At 42.1% G+C, this 23106-nt stretch overlaps 2 protein-coding genes across 2 annotated transcripts in view; one reads left to right on the top strand and one right to left on the bottom strand.

Moving 5' to 3' along the window:
* CLIC6 (chloride intracellular channel 6) overlaps positions 1-23106 on the bottom strand; it is a 130163-nt gene that overhangs the window by 81445 nt on the left and 25612 nt on the right. The window lies entirely within an intron of this gene.
* KCNE1 (potassium voltage-gated channel subfamily E regulatory subunit 1) lies at positions 701-14076 on the top strand. Its single transcript, XM_083439022.1, has 5 exons — positions 701-1898; positions 2923-3028; positions 5011-5471; positions 5642-5693; positions 11607-14076. The coding sequence occupies exons 3-5, from the start codon at positions 5308-5310 to the stop codon at positions 12021-12023; spliced, it is 633 nt and encodes a 210-aa protein (XP_083295148.1). The 5' UTR covers positions 701-1898; positions 2923-3028; positions 5011-5307; the 3' UTR covers positions 12024-14076.

The raw sequence follows: 23106 nt of genomic DNA, 5'->3' as shown, positions 1-23106 counted from the left end.
CACCACCCGCGACCCCAATAGGACTGTTAGGCTCTGTCTATTCATGCATCTGCTCAAGCGAATTCTCAGTGCTGATTTTCAGATATGCAAATTCAATAGACATGGAACAAGATGTTGAAAGGTTGGCGTCCTTGTCTTCTGAAAAGATTGAGAATAAGCTTGTTTTCCTCACTAACCACATTACCACAAGCGCCACAGTCAAAAGGCCTTCACTGGTTTTTTGCATCAATCACTAAGTGTGTCACATTTTAACATATAGGTAGCTTTGCTGAAGCCTCAATGTATGGAAAAATATCGCACCATTCATATATACACTCAGGACTGAGGTGAGTTTTGAACCTGGGACTTCAACAGCTCATTCTCTTAGCCATTACACAACACTGTAGCATGTGGCTTGACAGTCAAACACACCTAACCAGGATAACTTGAACCGAAAAACAAACAAAACCCACACACCTCCATCTGAAAGAGCCCTAAAAAAAATTAAAATCTGAACATTCAGGCTGCATATACACTATACCTTTAAAGCACATTCTTTCCCCTAAAGAATTCTGGGCCTGTAGTTTACTCCTCACAGGGTTACAATTCTCAGTAACCCTTAACAAACTACAGTTCCCAGAATCCTTTGAGGGGAAGAAATACCCTTTGAATGTGCTTTACGGGTATAGTGCATATGCTGTCCCATATGGTTTTAAATTTTCTTCCTGGAACAACTCAAGCCCAGGTCAAATGACTCAAGTTCTACTAACTCAGCATGAGTAAATCCGGGAAGCCATTTACAGTGCTCACCTGGTTCCACTGCTTCTTGGCCAATTGTTATGAGACTGTCATTGTCACATAAAAGTGTATAACGATGCACCCAGAGAAGCCCTATGTAAACAGTTTTCTAGTTTTTCCGAGAAGAGTATGCACTCTTAGTCCAATAGTCTACAAATTTTCCTCTCGATGTCTCTGCGTTCAGAGAGAAATGTGTGTCTGTGGTTTCTATAAGGATTTTGGGAAAATTCAGTTCAGTTCATGTTTACAGGTAAACCTACCTAACCTGCACTTTCTGAAACCATCTGTGAACCAAAACACAGCCAAGCATCCAAATTTGCCCTTCTCTGAATTTTGCAATGCAGTTATCCAGCCAAGTAATGTGTACAAAATGCATGTACTGGGATAAAGTCTGCATAAAAATGCATACAGTCGTACCTTGGAAGCCGAATGCCTTGGCACTCATACGTTTTGGCTCCCGAGTGCCACAAACCCTGAAATGAGTGTTCCAGTTTGCGAACGTTCTTTGGGAGCTGAACGTCCGGCACGGCTTTTGCAGCTTCCAATTGCATGCAGGAAGCTCCTGCAGCTAATCGGAAGCTGTGCCTTGGTTGCTGAATGTTTTGGAAGTCGAACGGACTTCCAGAACGGATTCCGTTTAGCTTCCAAGGTATGACTGTATATTGGTGAAAATAACATTGCATTGAATGCATTACATTCAGAAACATTGCTTTGCAAAAATGTGCACTTTAGGCAACATTGCACACAAGCATACATATATCAGGAGAAATCAGCTGGTGAATTTTCATGAGGACTTTTTAAAAACAAACAAACACACAAACAGATGTGGAAATGTGGAGAAATGAACTGAAAATTGGAAAAATACTGAGAGAACTTCAAAGGGACAGCTTTGCCCACATCTAGGTTTCAGTTGCCAACATAGTCACTCTTCTTCCAGGGCAGGCAGCTCAAAACTGAGAATTCTGGTGCATCCTACAGAGATATTTCGTCAGAGAAGATTTGTCACCACAGGTGAACCAAGTTGCTGTGGAAGAAGAATGACTCCACAAGAAGAGCTGCTGTGGTTCCTAAACAGTTTGTGCACTTCAATTCATAAAGGAAGACTATCAATTCTTTATCAAGTAAGACTTCTTCTCCGTCATTGCTCTCAGACCCTCAGCAAGTCTGCTTTTAACAGTGTTGTAATTGTTGTCATTCTTATTCACCCCCTTCACCCCAAGGTCAGAGGGAAGGTTACACAAATTAAAACACAATATTAGAAACATTTAAAAACAATTTACATTCACAGCGATTGCTGTTTGCTCTGCCTTTGCTGATCTCAACTGGGAGATTTTTAATCTTAACTTCAACGTATTTTATATGTGCTTTATATAAATTGCTCTTATGATAATTGTTTTTAAATGTATTTATGCTAATTTGGTTACATTGTAATGTACCATTACATTACAGCCATTCCCCTGGAAAAGTACAGTAGAAATATAAAATAAATAAACGGATGAGGCAGAAAAATGTAGAGCAACTGAAGAAGACTAGTGAATCTTACTTTATTTTCATTTATTTATTGGTGAGATTGCTTCACCAGTAACTGTCCAGTTCCTTACCATCACCACCAGTCTTCCAGCTTGTTCTGTTGTGTGAGTTTTATCAGACTCATCAGTACTTTTCTGCCACAACTGTGCCTAATTTGGGCAACTGCTCTGAGACTCAGGGACAGCACACATAGGAAATGTGTAGCTTGTCAGGGAGACACCATTTACACAATTCAATTCACAAATTATCTGAGGGAGAGAGGTTTTATTTGGAAGTCATACTCATTGAACTTGCGTGAAAAGTTTTTTTAGCCATAAACACATTAATCATCATGGGATATTTTAATGTCAGGCTGCAAATTAGGCTCCGCCTCCAGTTCCCAATAACAGTGAGCAGGCCAGTCGCATGAGGTTATCTAGTCACATGCACCAACAAACACCTGAATTTAATGCATACGCTTGAGGCAGATACAAAACTTTGCCTTTGCACGCCCAACTTGGAAGAACTGGTTCTCTGTGTGTGTGTCCCCCACCTCACATATGCCCTAAGCCGCATAGTGTTTAATCACTCAACAGTGAACTAATACAGATATATTTGTACTTTGTGTGATTTCAGTGCTCATGAAAACTGCACCAGTGCATTTCCTGTGCCATGAATCACCAGCCTGCCGTTTTCCTACACTACAGATCTCCAGTCAAAATAATCCCTTTACTCATCCCAAGTAAGTGGACACAGCCCGGTCACGGGTGGCAAACATTTATTTTTCCTTGTAATGAAAGGAAGTGAGTAGTTCTACCTGCATCCACCTGCTTGAATGTAGAAGCAGTTTTCTCTTTAATAAAAGTCACCGAATATGAGCACATGTTTTTTTTTTAACAGGAAGTTGTTTCTATAAAAGGGCTAGTTTGCTTTTTGCTGAACTGGATTTAACATGATAACAAAGGAGTCACTTTATTTGCTGTGCTTAGACTCATTTGAGGGAAACCTTTCTGTTACATGCAAATGCATATATTTAAAAGCCAACAGCTAGTTCTTATGGTAAAAAACAGTTGCTGTTTTTTTGTTAAATATTTTTTTATTAATTTCCAACTACTAAAATCCAATAACAGCCACATTATCAGTATCAAATTACCATTCATATCCAAATATATATAAATTATAAAACCAATTATTCAATTTGTGTGACTTCCCATGTGTTAGGTTTTGGGGTGCAAAGTTCTTATTTCTTCCTGCTTCCGAAATCTTGATTAATCCAATTACATTCAGTCCTGATCCTAGTCCTTTATCTACAGAGTTCTTGACTTCCATTCTTTTCTTCTTCTTTTTTTCTAAGCAGCAGTTGAGGAATGGACAGGGGATCAGCTTGTAGAAAAGGGGGTTCTTTAACCATTATCCCTCATTGTTTCTCATTTTCTGCTGCAAACCTTTTTCCTATTTATTTCCCCACTCTTGTTGGGTACCTGAGGAACATTCACCCTAAATAGACACAATCTCTTTCCTTGTTCCTTGTAAGAAGGCAAATGTGATTACAGGAAAGGAGAAAGGTTTAAGAGTCAGTGTGCAAGTTCACTGCGGGTGCTTATAACAACGCCCCAAGAGTACGAGAAAAGCAGCTTCGGAGAGGACAATCTTCAGCTGATGAACAGCAATTGAGATGGGATTGCTTAATTTTTCCCATACAGTCTTTTCCCAACTCCAGGGGATAAATTGATGAGGTACAATGTGGAACTGGTGAGTAAATGTGGATGAACCCCAAATCACCTCTGAAGCTGTTCTCCCTGCTGGAGGTCCATATATTTGTTAACCCTTTTATGTTTACTTTATTCTCTGCTCAAAATCCATACAGACACACATCATACACACAGTTGCTTGTTCTAAAAAAAGGTTTGAAGTTTTCCAGTTAGAACAGGGGCAGGAAACCTTTGGCCCTTTGGAGCCTGAACATAGCTGTCAACCTACGGATTTGAAAATAAGGGACAAGCAGCCTCGAAAATAAGGGATCAGCAGCCAAAATAAGGGATTTTCCAGGCACAGGTATGTTCAACTTCTGAGCCCCTCCGAGCCAAAGGCAGAAAGCCCAGCCAGCAGCCAAACGAAGCCTCATCAATAAGGGACAGCAGTGGGACATGGCACTGGGATAAGGGACTATCCTGCCAAATAAGGGACGCTTGACAGCTATGAGCCTGAATAGCTCAGTTGGTTAGACTATGGTGCTGATGATGCCAGGGTCACAGGTTCGATCCCCCTTTGGATGTTGTTGGACTGCAGCTCCCATCAGCCTTCACTTCAGGCCATGCTGCCATGAGCAGGTGGGCAATGCAGTTCAGTAGCACCTGGAGGGCCAAGGCCTTAGAAGATGAATACAAAAGCTATTAAAATAGAAAGGGGAGCTGAGAAAGGAGGGGGAAAGATGGAGGCATGGCTTTATAAAGGGAGAAAGAAAGGGCTTATCTTGGTCCAAGGTGAGTGTGTACTAGGTAGAACAGTATGCTGGAGGCAAAGAGCTTTCCCATGGTATTGCACCAAAATTTCAAGCATTCAAAGGTCTTTGCAATCCTTGTTTCTTTCTCCATTTTAGATCCTTAATGTTGCCATTTTACAGATGGACAACTGCAGGCTGAGTGATAAGAACATGTCCAAACTTCACTGGCTTCAGCTCTGGCACATTTGCCCATTTACATTTGTTCCCATTACTCCCTGCAGTGAAAGAAAGCAGCTTCACTTTGCAAGTACAACAGTGCTGGTGGTGTGGGCAAAGGAAAAGATGAGCTGTTTTAATCTGGCCTGACCTTTGTGTAATTTCATTGAAGAGTTCTTTGTACAGAATTGCTTAGTGTTGCATGTGCAGCAGACTCACCCTAGCACATGGCACACTTCCTTTCTTGTTTTGTTTGCCTGGAATCCTTTCTCCACCTGGAAATCTGTGTCTCTGTGTCACCTTCCTCTTCATGGAACTGCATTACCACCTGTTTATAAGCTCCTCCCCTGTGCACTCAGAGTATGAGTTTGGCCACTCGTACCCAGACGACAGGTCCCTCCCAGCAAACACGGTGTGATGGTGTGGATTCCCAACACCCAGACCTCAGGCTTCTTCCCAGCCATGCTCAGAGAGAGAGCCTGATTCACAGCATCCAGGTAGCAGGCTCCCTCCTTCACACAGCTTGGTGAGTCTGCATGTTTTCCTGTTTGCTTGACAGCCTTTTTGTTCCTCCAGATAGGCTGCCGCACTTGCTTAAAATCATCTTCTTGTTCAGACACATACATCTTTCCTTTCTGTACTTCTGCATTTTGGGCAAAAGGTGGCACCTGCTCTGCTGTGTCTTTTTTCCCTCAGGCAGTTTTATATTGTGAAACAAAATTCCCATGTGAAGCGGGAAGAGTGGGAAGTACCCTTGTTTCAAAGAACCTTACTACTTGAAACAAGTAGTGGATTACAAATAAATAAATACATTTATATTTACCTTTACATATCATTTCCATAGACTGCTTGACACTTTACAATTTGAGTACTGAATTTCAGCTCAGTGTACCTGTAGACATAAAGGTAGCATTGCCAGGAATTTTTGTTTTGTTTTGTTGTAGCTGGGGTGCTCTGTCTGGGAACTGGAATGATAACAGGCAAACATTTTTGATAGTATAATAACTCCCCTCTCAAAATTCCTATATACCCATTTGGAAACCAGTGTGAGTTTAAAAAACGGAATTGTTTGGTATGAAAATATTAAAGTTTAATTTTAGAAATAGGTGTGGCATTTAGAAATAGGTGTTATCATTGTGTTACTTGGAACACAGATCCAAAGGCGCCCATAACTTGTATACTGAAGATTGGGGGGGGGGGTAGGGAGTTGGAGACACAAGGGAGTTTGTTTGTGCCCTCAGGTTGTTGGGAAGCTGTTCAGCACCCCCTAAAAGTTCAATGTAGTTAATTTCCAGGAAACTGGACCATCTTCACATAAGCAGATAAAATAACAACGGAGTTCATAATGTTACAATTATCAAGCTTTACAAGGGAGTGGTTACAATGGCAGCATGCAATGGACACTGTTAGATGTGGTAATAGCACGTATTTTTAATGAGATGCTGGTGGAAACTAAGTTGATGTAGCTAGCAGTTCCATGGGCTCTCTTGGGACTGAGCAAATCCCATTCACTCTCTATAGTCTTTTAGTTACAGAAGTCTGTTACATTCTCTCCTTGTCCTGTAAAGAGCAGGTACACACAGTTGAAAACATTCACAATTTACGTGTGGCTTAAACAAAGTAGCAAGTAACAAGCAGTATTTATGAAGAGTTATGATCAATTTTATGTAAAACTGATACCAAGAGTATGATGTGATCCTGGGGCTTGAACACAAAGGTACTCAGGTGAGCATATGGCACCTGCAATGTTGTTGAACTTAATAAAAACAAAAACCCATTTTTGACACTATGCACCCAGTCCAACCCTAACATGACAAACACACATCCCAAGGAATGTGGGATGCCTAATATTTAGAATAGCAGAAGTTGGGAATGGAAGCTGACAAATTAGAATGTGTGACAGCATGGCCGTTTCAAAAGAACTGCTGCCACAAACCTTCTCCCCCCCCCTCCCAACAGTGGCATAGCTAGCTGCTCCAGCACACAGAGCGGCAGGGGCGGGGCAATACACACAGGGGGGTGGCGCGGTGAGCTGCCCATGGAGTCTGCCTGGTGGATGTAAGCACCACACTGCCATTTTGGGCAGCGTGGGACCCCGAGTCACTGCATCACTCCCAGGAGAGACGCGTGGCTTGGGTGCACTGCAGGCCAGGCCCCACGGTAAGTGCCGCCCCCCGCGGTGTCCATTCCACTTCCAAAGTGTTTGAAAACCAAAGTGCAGCTACTGATTGGCTGTAGGAAGCTCCTGCATCCAATCAGAAGCCACAGAAGCTTCTGGGTTTTTATCGTTCTTTTGGGAGCCAAAACGTTCGAGAACTAGGCTGTTTGAAAACCAAGGCACGACCATATTCTTAACAAGATAAGTTTTCAATTGTTTCCTAAAAGCAAAAATGCTAGTTCCTTGTCTGAGTTCAACTGGAAGCTGATTTCATAGAGCTGGAGCTACAATACTAAAGATCCAGTTTCTTTTTGATATCAGCCATACCTTCAGGCTATACAGAACACTTAGCAATTCCTCATAAAAGGGATGAAATTGCGACTCAGAGGTCTATGGGGCAAGGCTCCAATTGGCTAATTAGATCAGTTCTCTTTAAAATGTGGACCAAATACATTTCTCCTCCTGTGAACTGGCTATCACTAGCCTATACTATTTCAGTGTATTGAGAATGTCCTTAGCCTGCAGCCATACATCTGGAATAAGCCCCACCCTCTCTAATCTGGGAATGCTGCTAACAAGAGTGCCTAGACATACAGTACCTACTTACTGGAGTCAATTTCTGTGTGTTTTCTGCTTGGAGTGAGTTCAGATGCCATCTAATTTTCCAAGTGATGAATATATTCCAAACTCAGTGCTGATTTCCTCTTTCCCCTTCACAATAGAGATATGGAAACACATTCCACATCCATCCCTTAACATTTAAATCAGGAAATTGTATGTGACAGAGTTACTCTGTGTTTCCATAACTATAAGCATATTAAGACCTGCTGTCGGCTGGCTCATAGCTTTCCCCACAATAAAACCACATTGAATTACAAACAGTACCTGCTTTCAAAATTTAGGACATGTTTTTGTTGGCGACCATGTAGTTTTCTTAAAAAATAAAAACTATACTAAAGCATGCCACTGTCAGTGGTTTGATACCCCAGCTTTGTATAAATGAATGATTGGACTCATTAGTTGAAAAAGATTCATCACATAACTTGTAAAAAAGGTAGAGGACCCCTGGACAGCTAAGTCCAGTCAAAGGCAATGATATGGTTGCGGCACTCATCTCGCTTTCAGGCTGAGGGAGCTGGCGTTTGTCCACAGACAGCTTTCCGGGTCATGTGGCCAGCATGACTAAACTGCTTCTGGCACAACTTGTATTATATCCCTGTTAACCGAAATCAGAGCAACATGGGAAATTGGTTTATACCAATCCATTTTTAATAAACAGCTTAGAGGCAGGGCCGGCCCTACCATTAGGCAGAGTGTGACAGCTGCTTCAGGCAGCAGTTGCCAGACCATTCCGCCCTCTGAAGAGGTTGGTCCTTTAGAGGAAATCTGGCACTGCTGCAACAACCCCAACCCACAACCAGCCCTCTTTTCCTAGCTTCTTACTTACAAGCAGTCAGAGGGTGGCCATGCCTGTGGTGGGCTCTGGCTTCATTTTCTACTGTTGGGCTCCCTGTCTTCTACCCTACCAGTGCCAATGGGCACCAGTCTCCATGGTTCTTCCTGAGTCCCCTAAGCTAGACTGCTATGCACTTCAAAACCTAGCCTATGGTGAAGGATACTGCCCCTTTGCTAGTGCTGAAGTAAAGTTCAATTGGCCGTCCTGTCAGAATCTGGAGGTGCCATCTTGGATTTTGCCTCAGACATCAAAACAGCTTGGGCCAGCCCGCCTTAGAGGTTTTATTAGAAATCAATAGAAATAAGTCACACCACTGGGCCACCTAGCTCAGTACTGGCACCGACCGGCAGCCCCTCTCCAAAGTTTTAGGCAAGAGTCTTTATCATTCATATCTGAGACTTTCTGCACACAAATCTTGTGCTTTACCACTTAGCAATGGATCCACCCAGACATGCGTCCCCTCCAAAAACCAACCTGTCAGAACAATTTCTCTTCAAAAAAAATTTTTTGACTTATTTCTTAATGCTCATGTAATAAAGAGACATTGTGAAAGGGATGCAACAGGGTGAGGTTTCATTCTTCAAGCTACAATAACTTGAACCAGCACTCTTTCCACGTGACAGAGATTTCCCAGTGTAAAGGTCACTATATGAAACATTCTGTTATATGCAGTTCCATTATTGCCATTTTACAGTTTCAAATATGCAGCCATGTAGGCTGCAGTTTGAATCAGAAGAGTAGCATGAAGGGAGATGAGTTTCTTAACCCTTTGCCCTGGAAATTTCTGCCAAAGATTACCCCAAAATGCATCCCCCCCCCCCCCCGATAAGGGGAAATGGGCCAGTTTTCAGCAGGAAAACAGCAAGGTGGCTGAGAAGGCCCTCTCTCTATGCCAATTTTTGTCTTAAAACTGCAGCCACAGCACTTGCCTTGTTTAAGAAGAGATAAAAGCATAGCCCCGTATGGAATATTTTCTTCTAGTATCTGTCAAGATAAGGGGGCCAAAAGCTGGACCCTCTCCCAAGAAAACCCACACCAAAAATAGAAAACATACAAAACTTTGTTTGGGCTGATTACACACAAACTAAAATAAAACATCAACTAGGGTTAGGGCTTTGGAGCAAGATGCAAGACACACAGGCACAAAACTGTTACTCAGCTGATCCCCACCCCACCCCATGGAGGGGGCCGGAAGGTTTTATCACCCTGCGACTTCTTGTCCAGTGTTGATCTCCTGACCTACAGGTGAAACTCAAGAGTCCAGCTACGTGCCAAAAGCATGAGCAGAGAGCTAAGAAGAGTTGCTCTCAAGATAAGACCAAGGCCACAATGATCTCCAGCTTCCTTAACCAGTTAAGCACCAAACTTTGACAATATCCATAGTAAAAGACGGCAATGCCCCTCTGAAGAGGAAAGAAAGTGTACTGCAACCACAATTTAATGAAGGTTATCTGTCCTGTAGGGGGTCTCTCTGTTGTGTTCCTTGGCAGTTTAATCTATTGATTTGTGGAGCAGGCAGTGCCTTATATGTCCTACCTCTCATTATTAACAACAGCACCCAAATCCCATCCTCTTTCTTCTGTGCACACACAGAGATTGTCAAAGGCTTGAGACCACACAATACATGGCATAGTGCCATAGATTACGAGGCTTGACTAAATGCTCATGGACTCGGAATTGAAATTCTAAGGTTCCAGTGACTGTATAAGTGCTCGACTCCCTGGGCCAGAGTTAGCTAGCTCCTTGTGACATCAGAGCACCTAAGCCAGTGACATTCAGAAGGGCCTCTGCTACCAAAGAGGTTATTGTGACATCAAGAAACTGCATCAGGAAAGGTGGGCAAACAGAAATGACAGAGGTAGAGGAAGAAAATACAAAAGGAGGGATGGGGACAAGTTAATGCCAGTCAGGAGGGAGACCTTGGGTGTTTCCAGACAGGAGCTCTATATTGCAAATTGGTCATACAGATCCAGTTTTTGTCTGTGTGTGACTGACACATTCATTTCCTCAGATTAAGGGTCGCCCCCCCCCCAAGCTATTCCATTGCTATTCCATTGCTTGCCATCCACACCAGTGGGCAGAGCTCAGTGAAATGTATTTAAGCTGTGTTGTTTAGCTCCTCCCCTAAGTCACACCTCTCCTGCCCTGCACAAAGTTCTTTTTTCCACTCTGGACATGCATTAGTAATTCCGTATCTGTGCATGTGTGCCTTTAAAAAAAATCACTGGAAGTGCACAAGACTTAGCTGTCGTGTTTCATAGTAGGCAAAATGGATGCTTGTGTTTTGGTACAATGTCAATGTGTCTTTTAATTTTAATTTAATATTGAGGTCAAAAAACTGCAGCAGCAATGCAGTACCAAACTTATATTAAAGAAGTCTTCTGCAAGACCACCATAATAAAATGTAAAAAAAAAAAAGTCTTATATGCATATTGCAATTACAATCTCTGGGATAATTCCCCACATTTGCTGTGTGAAAATCTTGAGAGAATAGCTCCTCTGAACTGGGTTGTTAGAATTCAGATGTGCCTTCAGCATGCAGCATCAATGGAAAGCTTCAAGTTATTATTAATTTATTAATTTATTATTTATACCCCGCTCATCTGGCTGGGTTTCCCCAGTTGTCACAAAGAAGAAGAGGCAGAATTTTAGGCTGGTTGGAGAGGATCATTGGATCTGTTATGTTGAGCAGAATACATACTGAGAGAGAGAAAAGCCGTATATGTTGAGGGCTTTATTTTTCTTCCACTAAAAAGGGAATATTGGAAGCAGTAGCTTTAGCCATCATTATACAAGGAGTGCATTTTGGTGCATTTTAGTGCAAATGGTATTTCATTCGGTAAAGGTAAGTATTTCATCTGGTCTTTGGTTCATGGGATTTAATTACGAAAAAGCCTCTGAGAACCGGCCCCTGATTTCTCATTCAAAATACAGTATAATGACATCTCTTTTTTACCAATAAAAAGGTCCGTTTATATACTATTTATATATAATTATTTCCATATTTTGTTTTTAACATGTTTCCCCTCCCAATTTTCTTCTTCTAGAAATCAAAATTTAAGGAAGGAGTTCTTCGCAGGACAATGGCGCTGGTGTCCAACAACACAGCGTTAAACTACCTCCTTTCAAAACTGCTAGAAGACTATGAAAGCAAACCCAGCCACCCGACAGCTGCACCAGTCGTTGCAACAAATGACCATCTGGAAGTCATCTACATACTCCTATTGCTTGGCTTCTTTGGCTTCTTCACATTCGGAATAATGATGAGCTACATCCGCTCCAAAAAGCTTGAACATTCAAATGACCCGTACAATGTGTACATTGCCACAGACATTTGGCGGAAGAGGGACAAGGCCAGCTTGAAAGCCAAGGTGATGGAAAATTATAAATCAAGCTTCGTCTTGGAAAACCAGCATGCTGTAGAACAGCCCACCAGTCACATTCCTGAAGTGAACCCTTCCTAGCAAATGGGCAGCTAATCTTACAGGCATCATACTGAATTTTCCAAAACTGTGAAAGTAAGCAGTTTGTGGCCTTTATTTACCCTTTTTAAGAAGAAATGTACACCCCCTGCCTCTTCAGGGCTGGATTTAGGTTTGATAAGGCCCTAAGCTACTGAAGGTAATGGGGCCTTTTGTATGTCCAGCTGTCGTTTGTAAACAACAAATTGTCACTGTTTTTTTGTGTTGAATATATGCTATATGGTAATTTATGGACCTAATAGCTATCTAATGCCATTTGCACATAACAAACATCATAGGAGCCTACACAACACAAAACACTGTTGCCGTATGTAGGTTTTATTTTATTTGTTTTTTATCTTATATTTTGGAAATGTACATCCAGTTTTCTCCCCTTTAAATTTTTTTGGGGCCCCCAAGAGAGTAGGGCCCTAAGCTATAGCTTGTTTAGCTTATATGTAAATCCGGACGGCCTCTGTTCAACCCCCTTAGCACAATGAGAAAAGTGCATCTGCAGCATTTAGAAATCCAGTGCATTTTGGAAGACTATTCTGTACTGGCAGGTGCTGCTTCCAAGCTTGGGAATCAAGCTGCTGAAGAAGATATATGCTGACTATGATCTACTTCCACCATAAGGAAGGAATTCCACAAGGAATTTGGGCAAAAAAGAAGTAAATTAAGCCTCATTCCACAAACATATTCTTAACACCAACAGGAAAATTTAACTACAGACCAGAAATGTTGTTTTGATTTCACATGGGGTTAGGTATTTCCTTCCAACCTACTGTAAACAAGTTACTGGTCCTTATGGGATGGAAGATGACAAGTCAGTTCAATGTAATGCTAGCCACATTATTTCCTTGTGTGCTGCAACAAGGCACCTCAAACTGGCTGGCTTTTAGCCACTTCATACCGATGAGTTGGGGAAGGTGTTTACTTTGGTGTAGCGATTAGAAATAGCTGCGAGTGACTGTGCAACTTCAAAGAAGGCAGCCTGGGTTTGGGGGGGGGGCACAAAGATACACTGCTAATGCTAGGATGATTCTGGATAAAATGCATCAATAGGTGGCACCCTAGAGCAAATGAACCTAGGTACAAGTATTCTGGAAGGCAATGGCTGGACAGAGCATTTCTTTTCCATTCTTGAAGCTCTACTGTTTTCTTGCTTTTGTTTTTGAAAGCTCTTTACCATAAAGCCTTGCCGCTCTACATTTAATCGTTGCTTCTTGAAACTGAATTTCCCCCTGCTAACTTCTTTAGTACTGGTACTCTCCTCTGTTAATTCTATCTGCACATGTGTGACATATGTTTAATTTTGGTACATTCTTTTCATTCCTTCAAAGAAACCATTCTGCATCCTAGTTCTAAAGTTGTGTCTCTCAAAATGCAATGTATTTTAGAACCGAGACATTATTGTGTTAAATCAGCTAGATAAATTCACATCCATTCAAATCAGTGAGAAACTTGCTGTGAAAATCCATAGAATGCAAATTGCAGAAAAAAGACCTATTACAGATCAGTAGTTTCCCCCCCCCAAATACACAACACTGATTCCTATTATTAATTTACACAGCTGCCCTTCTCAAATAATGTGTTTTCTCTTCAGTATTAATTATTTCCATTGAATGTGCCTGTAATTTCTGGTTATTATATAACTTTTGTATTATTTTAAACCAACAATTTCCTTTATTTTTAAAAAGGAAGATTGTACCTACAATTCCTCTATAGAGGAACACCTCATTGTGGGGAGGAGCGGTTAATGTTGTGGTATGAGGCTATATTATTAGGGTTGCAAGTGACCTGAAAAAATGACCTAGACTGTTGTGCTTTTTGCCAGAATATGATTTGCAGAAATCAACAGGTAAACTTTACCTGATATGGAGGTAAATATCATCACCTTCCAATTACTACAGATTAAAAATGCTATAAAAGGCACAACTGCTAAAAATGGCACCTCTGTTTGCCATAAGTTTAGAGCGTTTTCCATGCAATTGTAATTCTTCTTTATTAATGTGTAAATTTTCTTTATAAAATTTAATAAAGTGTTAATAACAAACTTGTACCACATTTGTATCTTGATAATATTCCACATCATGGCAAAGCCATTCTGATTATCTAAAACTAAAGATTTTAGTGAACAAAATGTCTAGTTTTTGTTTTGTTATAAATCTATGGTTTAATGCTTGTCCATTCAAAACATATTGTTTGTGCAATTAGTTTGCCAAAGAAATAGTATGCTTTTAGGTATTTGCTCCTTACTTGTACATCGCACGTAATGCAGCCACTGTGGGGAAGGCTGGGATAAGAGGCCTTTTCTTTTACAAAAAAATCAGTTTAAAATTATCAACGTTGATCATACTTTGAGTTTGTTCAGGCCAAGTATACATTATACAGGTAATGGAATAAAGAGATAAAGAGAGATAGGTGCAAGCCAAGCCAAGCAGGGTGCTCTTGGTTGCCCATAATTACCTTTGCAATAATCTTACAATTTTTTCGAAGGCATCCAATCTGATTTTGGCATGTTCTGCTATTCATTATAGAATTGCTCACTAATCTTGTGTAGTAGAAGCAGTCCATTCTGTTTGTTTAACTATAGTGAAAAACTCACCAAGCAATTGGTTCATCATTGATTCCCAATAGAAGCTTTTTTGGGGGGATGGGAGGTTAAATGTGAATTTTACTGGCACTTTTACAGGAAATAATATATATATATATCTAGGTACCAAGAGAGTAATTTACAATCAAACCCACAGTGTGGTATAACAGCTAGATGAATGGGTTTCAGGTAATTCAGATCCTGCTTAATTTTGAAGCTTAGCCTTATGGAAGTTATTGAACATGGGATACAAGCCTGAAGTGTATTGTAATGCAATGAGCCTTATGCTTTTGATGTGGAGTGTTTCCTGGCCACAAAACTCACCCTGCAAACATTTGCAGCTCAAAGTATTAGCAATGACATTAGCATTACTGACCTCAAAATTTCATTTCTTACACATAAACTTGGTTTTTAAAACATGAGTCATTATCATACCCGGACTATTTTGTTCATTGCATTGCAATGCTATGATAAGAGCTCTGTTTATCTCTCCAGCCAGCCAGCCACAGACAGTGAATGACAGCAGAAAAAAGTAAACATAGAAAGAGTGTAAAGTGTTGGTTGACACTGAATGTATTTATAGTAGTGTTGACATGCCCAAAGTGTAAGGAAAATGACTTGTGTCTAGCAATGTAGAATTCTCTGCATGCAAACACATCTCTTCAGGTCTTCAATGTAAGGAATGGGTTTTAGTTTTGCAGGAGCACCACCTGGTGGTTACATGATGGACTAAGGGCTTCATATGACATCACCATAATCAACAAAATGTCTTAAGGCATTGCTGTTCGTAACAGGATGTGAGGCATAGGATGTGGACCACACTGCTTCTTGGTATTGGAGTCATAATGAAAACATGCTAACCCCTTCCTATATTACACCTGAGTTTGTATTATAGGCTGGGTGCACACTGTGCCTGGGTAAATGATGGAGAATGTTTTTAAAGATAAAATGACCAAATATGTTTCCGTAATACTGTATTCTCCTGCCAACCTAGCAGTTTGAAAGCATGTCAAAGTGCAAGTAGATAAATAGGTACCGCTCCAGTGGGAAGGTAAACAGCGTTTCCGTGCACTGCTCTGGTTCGCCAGAAGCGGCTTAGTCATGCTGGCCACATGACCAATAAAGCGAGATGAGCACCACAACCCCAGAGTCGGTCATGACTGGACCTAATGGTCAGGGGTCCCTTTGCCTTTAATACTGTATTATCCAAAATGCTTTCTGAGAGAAAATGCAAGACATAGCTAAATCAAGCTTGTAAATAGCATGGCCGCAGATGGCATTTAACAATAAGAAAATGCTAATGAGAAAATGTTTCCATTTCGCTTCATCAGCCTCTCCCAATGCAGTGTACATGAACACACATGGGCAGACACACAAGCGATCTTTATTTTACAAAATGTCATATATCAAAATTAGTTGATATAAATTACCTTCAAACATTTCAGAGCTTTGCTTTCAAATGCTAGGAAAGAAGCATGTGAAGGATGGACATAAACTTTAACTGGTGGACACAGGGAGAAAGCTAGAAAGAGAATTTGCAGTTTTATGGGTGAAACTAATCCTACACACACTTTCTTGGAAGTAGGAGTCTTTTACCCCAATGGCTGGTATTCAACTGCAAAATACACTAAAGCAGTATCATGCCATTTTAAATAGCCATGGCTTCCCCCAAAGCATCCTAGGGACCACAGTTTGAAGTGGTATGATACTGCTTTTAATGCACAGTGCAGATGCAGCTTACGTTTTACTCAAAGCAGACCTATTGAAATGAATGGAACTAACTTAGTTATGTTTCATAATTTCAATGTGTCTTCCCTGAATAAAGCTTAGGTGAATGCTACCCAATGGGACTTACCCCCAAGTAGAAATGCATAGGATTGCACTTCGAATTTCGGCTGTAAATATTCCCATCAGCCTCAGCCAGCATGGCCAAAGGTCAGGGATGATGGGAGTTGTAGTCTAGTGACACCTGGAGAGTCAATATTTGCCCACCTCTAAAATAAAACATAGGTGGAGGTATTCCTAGTACTACTATGACACATTTCCAGCGAATGATACTTTGTTCTCCAAGATGCATCTATCCTTAGTTCCAGTAGCAGCCAGTGAGGTGGTGTAGGTGGGGCTTACCAAGAGGGAGATGGCAGAGGTGAAACATGGGGTGGCACATTGTGGCAGCAGCAGGGCCTTGTAGAGCCAGGCAGAGGTCTGGGCCAGGTAGATAATGTGCCCCCCCCCTTTTTTTTACCCTGGGGATAACTGAAGTCTTATAAATAAGTAAGTATATAAATAATTTTCACAAAGGTTACGCCGACAAATAATTTTAATTCAAGGCTTGAACCGTATCTGCATATAAAGACAAAATGGAAAATATAGATATACAATAGCGCTTTAAAAAAAATACATAGGGAAAAAGATTATTTTAAGTATTTACATTTAAAAATGCTTTCCTAGCTTTCTTTTCTGCGGATTCTTGAATTACGCAGGAAAAATCAAGCAACTTTGCCTTATTGTGGTTTATGTTTATGTTTATCATTGCTAAACCATTTAGGCGTTCTTGAGCCATTGTTGATCGAAAGAAAGACTGCCAGCCATGGCCCCAGGGAATCTGCCCACCTCCCCTCTCGGTAAGCCCCAATAACCCCCTATGATGTTGAGAAGCCAGGATAGTAATGGTGCCTCACCCTCACCGGTTGCGTCTGCTGCTGCTTCTTAGTTCATGGCTCTTTCTGTCTCTCTCCTCACCCAAAACTGCAGGGTCTTCCCCACCACCATTCCATTTATTTATTTGGTGCCATACTTGTGCATGGTGTTCTGCAGAGGCCAAGCGTACAGGTCCTGCCACCAGGAGCTTACAATCTAAAATTCGGCACACAGGGAAAACAGGGGAGAGAAGTTGGGTGGCCGGATGCAAAGGAAGAGAGCGCTTCTGTACCTATAATAGCTGTGTTCTGCCCGGACACTGACGTCCAGTGCCGAGGGCTTTCTGGCGGTTCCATCACTGCAAGAAGCCAAGTTGCAGGGAACCAGGCAGACGGCCTTTTTGGTAGTGGCACCCGCCCTGTGGAACACCCTCCTACCAGACGTCAAAGAGAAAAACAACTACCAGACATCCGAAGGCAGCCCTGTTTAGGGAAGCTTTTAATGTTTAATAGATTATTGTATTTTAATATTCTGTTGGAGTGGCTGGGGAAACCCAGCCAGATGGGCGGGGGATATAAATTATTATTATTATTATTATTATTATTATTTATCAAAGGTGAAGGAGACCTGTCTTCTTTTGCATCTGGCCAACCTAGAGGAAGTGGAGTACCGGGGAAATGGGGGAACTAAATGTGAGTTGCATGAAGGGCTTTTTCCCCCCAGCTGGAACGCGCTGGAACTCAGTTCTGGCACCTCTCAGATGGGCACCATTGCCACTGTAAGAGAACAAGGGAGGGGTTCATGGTGAGTTCTGGCACCTCTTAAGGTTTAGTTGGGACGCGGGTGGCGCTGTGGGTAAAAGCCTCAGCGCCTAGGGCTTGCCGATCGAAAGGTCGGCGGTTCGAATCCCCGCGGCGGGGTGCGCTCCCGTCATTCAGTCCCAGCGCCTGCCAACCTAGCAGTTCGAAAGCACTCCCGGGTGCAAGTAGATAAATAGGGACCGCTTACTAGCGGGAAGGTAAACGGCGTTTCCGTGTGCGGCTCTGGCTCGCCAGAGCAGCGATGTCACGCTGGCCACGTGACCCGGAAGTGTCTTCGGACAGCGCTGGCCCCCGGCCTCTTGAGTGAGATGGGCGCACAACCCTAGAGTCTGTCAAGACTGGCCTGTACGGGCAGGGGTACCTTTACCTTTAAGGTTTAGTTACAGATTGAGTTACAGCAGTGCATAGGAGCATTCAGACTTGTTTATTATTACTATTATTATTATTATTATTACTCCTACTCCTACTACTAGTATTTATTGGCTCTCTTATCCACCCTTCACCATAAGGTCTCAGGATGGGTTACAACAATATAAGATTGAAATCAGTTAGAACAATTTGCCATTCAAACAATGGGGTGGGTCCTAAAATTATATGTCTCAGGTGCCAACGGTCAGGACAAAGAAGAGGTGTGCCTTCACACGATGAAAGCTACACAATGAAGGTGCCAGACACACTTCTGTGGGGAGGGAATTCCACAGCTCACATTAGTCCCTGCTTCTTAGAAGGGTGGGAGGGGGAAGGGCGTCTCCTTCAAGGTTATCTCCCATTAAAACACTATTTCCTAACTGGAAGCTTCCATTGAGAAAATGCCTGCCAGTCATTCTGATGTCCAATTTGCAGCACGGTTAGCCAGAGCTGATATGACCATTATCCATCACCGAGAAAAGTCAGCAGAGAAGGGTGAAGCATTCCTGAACCTGGTGAACTACGAAAACATATGTCAACCTCCACAACACACACACACACACCTGTGACATTTTTAGAGTCTTTATAAGGGTTGACACTATTCTCTGGTATGACTTCTGTTTCTGTTTGTATGAAGAGCACAAAACAGCAAGTGACATTTCTCTGGCATGGTACAAGGATATTTCTGACTCAACTGCATGTAGCTGTTCATCATGGGACGGTGCCCTTTGTATAAGAAATTTAATAGACCTCTTTTTTTATATATATTTACATTTATATTGCAATTCCCAGCATGACTGACTAGAAGAAAGCACATTAACAATAAAATGGTAAAACAACTGCCATTGAAGCAATGACATAAAAACAATATCACAGCAGCAGCGTAAGAAGAAAAGAAAGCACTGCCCTAAAAACACAGTCAGAATGAAAATGCCTTGGGAAATAAAAAAAAGTGGGTCTTCGTTTGGTTTTGAAAAGTTTGGGAGTCTTCGTACCAGGCAAGCTTCCATATAGCATCACAATGAAAAGTGGTCATCTCCCTCGTTGCTGCAGAGAAGGGCATCCAGATTCACATGAGAGAAAACATTCCTTCAAGTATCTAGATCCCAATCTCTGTAAAGGTAAAAGGTAAAGGACCCCTGGACGGTTAAGTTCTGTCAAAGGCGACTATAGGGTGCGGCTCTCATCTCACTTTTCAGGCTGAAGGAGCCGGCGTTTGTCCACAGACAGCTTTCCGGGTCATGTGGTCATCATGACTAAGCCGCTTCTGGCGCAATTAAACACCATGACAGAAGCCAGAGCAGCGCATGGAAATGTCATTTACCTTCCCGCCACAGCGGTACCTATTTATCTACTTGCACTGCTGTGATTTCGAACTGCCAGGTTGGCAGGAGCAGGAACAGATCAACAGCTAAGCGCCAGCCACATCCCTCCAGTCTCTGTAGTACTGGCAGACTCTAGCCATTGGAAATGGAACAGCAACCAAAGAAGATGTTTCAAAATAGTAAGGGATGTTCCCATCGGCTGATGCTAGTGAGCAACCTAGCAGTTGTATTCTGAACTAATGGAAGTTTCAATCAGTCTTCAAAAACATCCCCCAAAATAACACATTACTAAATTTCAAAGTTATCATAGTATGGGAAACTGTGGCCAGGCTATCCGGACGAGATTGCCATTGGCCACACTCCATCTTTGGAGGCCTCTTAGGCCTTCAGTTAATAATGCAGAATCTATCAGCACCACCAGAATGCACACCTAGTTTTTTTTAGCAACCCCATCCAGAAAAGGTAGATGACAACCACCTTAGATAAATGATCCCAACCTATACTGTTTACATGCCAAAATGGCATCCAAAGAGCTTGCAAGTATAAAATTCACTTTAATGGGAGCGTTTTCGCCTCTGCAAACTGAGGGTGCAAGGGGTCCAGTCCAGAGAAGACCACAACTGGGGTAAAGAGCTATTGCTCCCTAGACCATATAATAGGGTCACAATCCAAACTGAGTCCCTGATCCCCATGCAAGCCCTCTATTTTAAGGCACAGATATATAACTAACAGTAAGAGCCAGTTATCCTCTTCATGTGTTCAAAAATAGATCTGTGGAGACAAAGTGTAGTGACAGTCTGCATGTGCTGCACTGGGCCCCAACTTTCCTGTACATGCCAGGTGTACTTGTCCTAACCCTACCTTTCCTTCATTAAGCAAGAAGGGCAGGAATGCTCTTCTAACAAAGTTTGGCTGAACATGCTTAGATGCCTCCTTGTGATCAGGAACTCTGGCAACAATTCAATGGGAAGGTCTGAGGCTGAGCTGATGGGCGTAGGAATGTTAAAGGTGATGCCAAAAGATGGATGCCCATTCAGTGTACAAACTTCATTCCGACACATGTTTATTTAAGTGTGTGAGAAGGGCTCATTTAAAGGCTTATTTTGTGGAAACATTTGTGGTGAAGAAATACTTACCTACCAGCATTGCATCTGCAGAATGCTAACCATCCTGAGAGTTCATGTATCCTGCAGCAATTTGTCTCCTGGTGCAATTCGTTTGCAGAATGTTTTGCATATAGGATCACACACAACCTCACTTGAACTCCTATTAATAACAGAATCTGCGGCCTCCTTAGCCTCTTCTAGCTACAGTTGCTTGAATGAGTTTTAGGGCACTGTCAGGAACGTGGCCCCCCAGAGCGCAGGGGATGAGTTAGACTCAGAGATTGAACTAGGAACCAACTCTGCAGATGAGAACTGCCTGTCAGAATCAAGAAAGGGCAGTTCAATCCCCCTTTTTGGAGAAGACTCTATTAACTCTCAAGGAGAGGAAGGTGTCGCTAGGCAATCAGCAGATAAGCAGTGGTCTGAATCTGGGTTGAGTGAGAGTGAGGAGGAGGGGGGAGATCAGCCTCTCAGTCCCTGATCCAGGCGTTTGGATAAAATCAGAAGGCAATGGAAGGGCGAGAGGGGAAAGGCAGGAGTCTGGTGTCCTTCCTGTTGTGGGAGGAGCGAAACTTCAGTCTGACCAACAAACGTAAATGAGAGCAGGCGAGAAGCCGGGCTCTGGATGTGTCTTTTTGTAAATAAGCCTACATAAAAACTGCCAGAGAGTCAATTACTTCTTACCGGAGCTTGCTTGTCTGCCAGAGATCATTACAGGCACATTGTAGATTTGCCCCTGCCTGTTTCCCTGTTATGGTAGGGGCATCCGCATGATGTCCTCCTCATCTCAGTATTGTCCCAGACACCCCCACATCCTTTAAATGTAGAGTTTTTCAATCTTGGCAGTTTCAGAAATTCCACTCAGGGGCTAAACTGAGATTGGCCTACGGGCTGGAGGCTCCTACTCATGCTATAAAGTTTATATCCAGAGATAACTGTGTCCCATTGGTTCTCTCCATTCCAGCAGGTCTTAGTTACACCCATTGCATTACAGCAATGCTATTTATTAAGACCCAGCACTCAAAATTGCCCATTTTGCCTTGGAGGCCTCTAGCATATAAATACTTGTGCAGTATCTCTGACACTCATGTTTTGACCTGCAATATTTTGTCCTCTCTGAATTGCTATCCCACGCCCTTGCTCTCACAATGCCTATTTCTAATCCTCCCCCTTTTAAATTATCGTGAATTTCTTTTCACCTACATCTTCATCGCAGAGGCGAGTTTCTTCCAAACCGGCCCTATTCAGCACCTGTCAGCTTTCCCCCACAATCAGTTTAAAAGCAGCTCTGCAACCTTTTTTATTTGAAGCATCAACATTCTGGTTCCATGCCAGTTCCAGTGGAGCCTAGCTTGTCCCAAAATATTCCCCAGTGCTGAACAAATCCAAATTCCTCCTCCTGACACCATCGTTTCAGTCATATATTCAGACTACACAGCTACAGTATGCCTGTCTAGCTGGCCCTGCACATGGAAATTTGTTCACTGGTCATGGAATGCACGAAGGCTGAAACATAACTGTAAATTTACCCGCCTTCACAGCCAACAGGTGATTGGAAATCATGTGCACATGAATATGCACACAGCCAACAGGAATGTAGTTGAAAAGCATGTGTGAATTTGGTGCAACATTCTTATATTATACCACACTGGTTGTGACCCAGTTAAAGTCTTAATTGGGCTAATTTAAACATTTATACTCCCACTCTCCTTCAGAAGTAACCTTTAACAAGTTCATTGCAACAAAAATTTAAGTCAGAAAGATTAAGGCAAAGCTTACAAGTAAAAAATCAGAAACTGCTTTCCTGGAATTATTGGGAGGAGGCAGCCACCAATTATGATTATTTGAATAAGCCGTTTTGAATAGTGAAGGAGCATGTCTGATGCCTCCAAGGTTTGGACTAGGTAAAGAGATTAGGAAATCCCCACCTGGTGAAAGAGAGCTGAAAAATATTGATCTAACAAGAAGTCAAATCAACCATGCATGGTTCTCCAGTGACCTATTTCCTCTTCTGAAATTCAACGTTCTAGTCATTCAGTACATGAATATATGTTTTCTTTCCCTTGTTTGCTTCCTTCTCTATTCCCAACATCTCACCGGCCTTCAATGTTCAAGCAGCTTTCCTCACATTACTTTTCTTACATGAGGGCAATGCTGTGTGTCTGAACTTACTCAATTTTTGTTGAGTAA

Source organism: Podarcis tiliguerta, assembly GCF_965153285.1.
Source record: "Podarcis tiliguerta genome assembly, chromosome: 4".
Lineage (NCBI taxonomy): Eukaryota > Metazoa > Chordata > Lepidosauria > Squamata > Lacertidae > Podarcis > Podarcis tiliguerta.
Note: the sequence above shows the minus strand (reverse complement) of the source record. Positions and strands in the feature narration are given on the sequence as shown.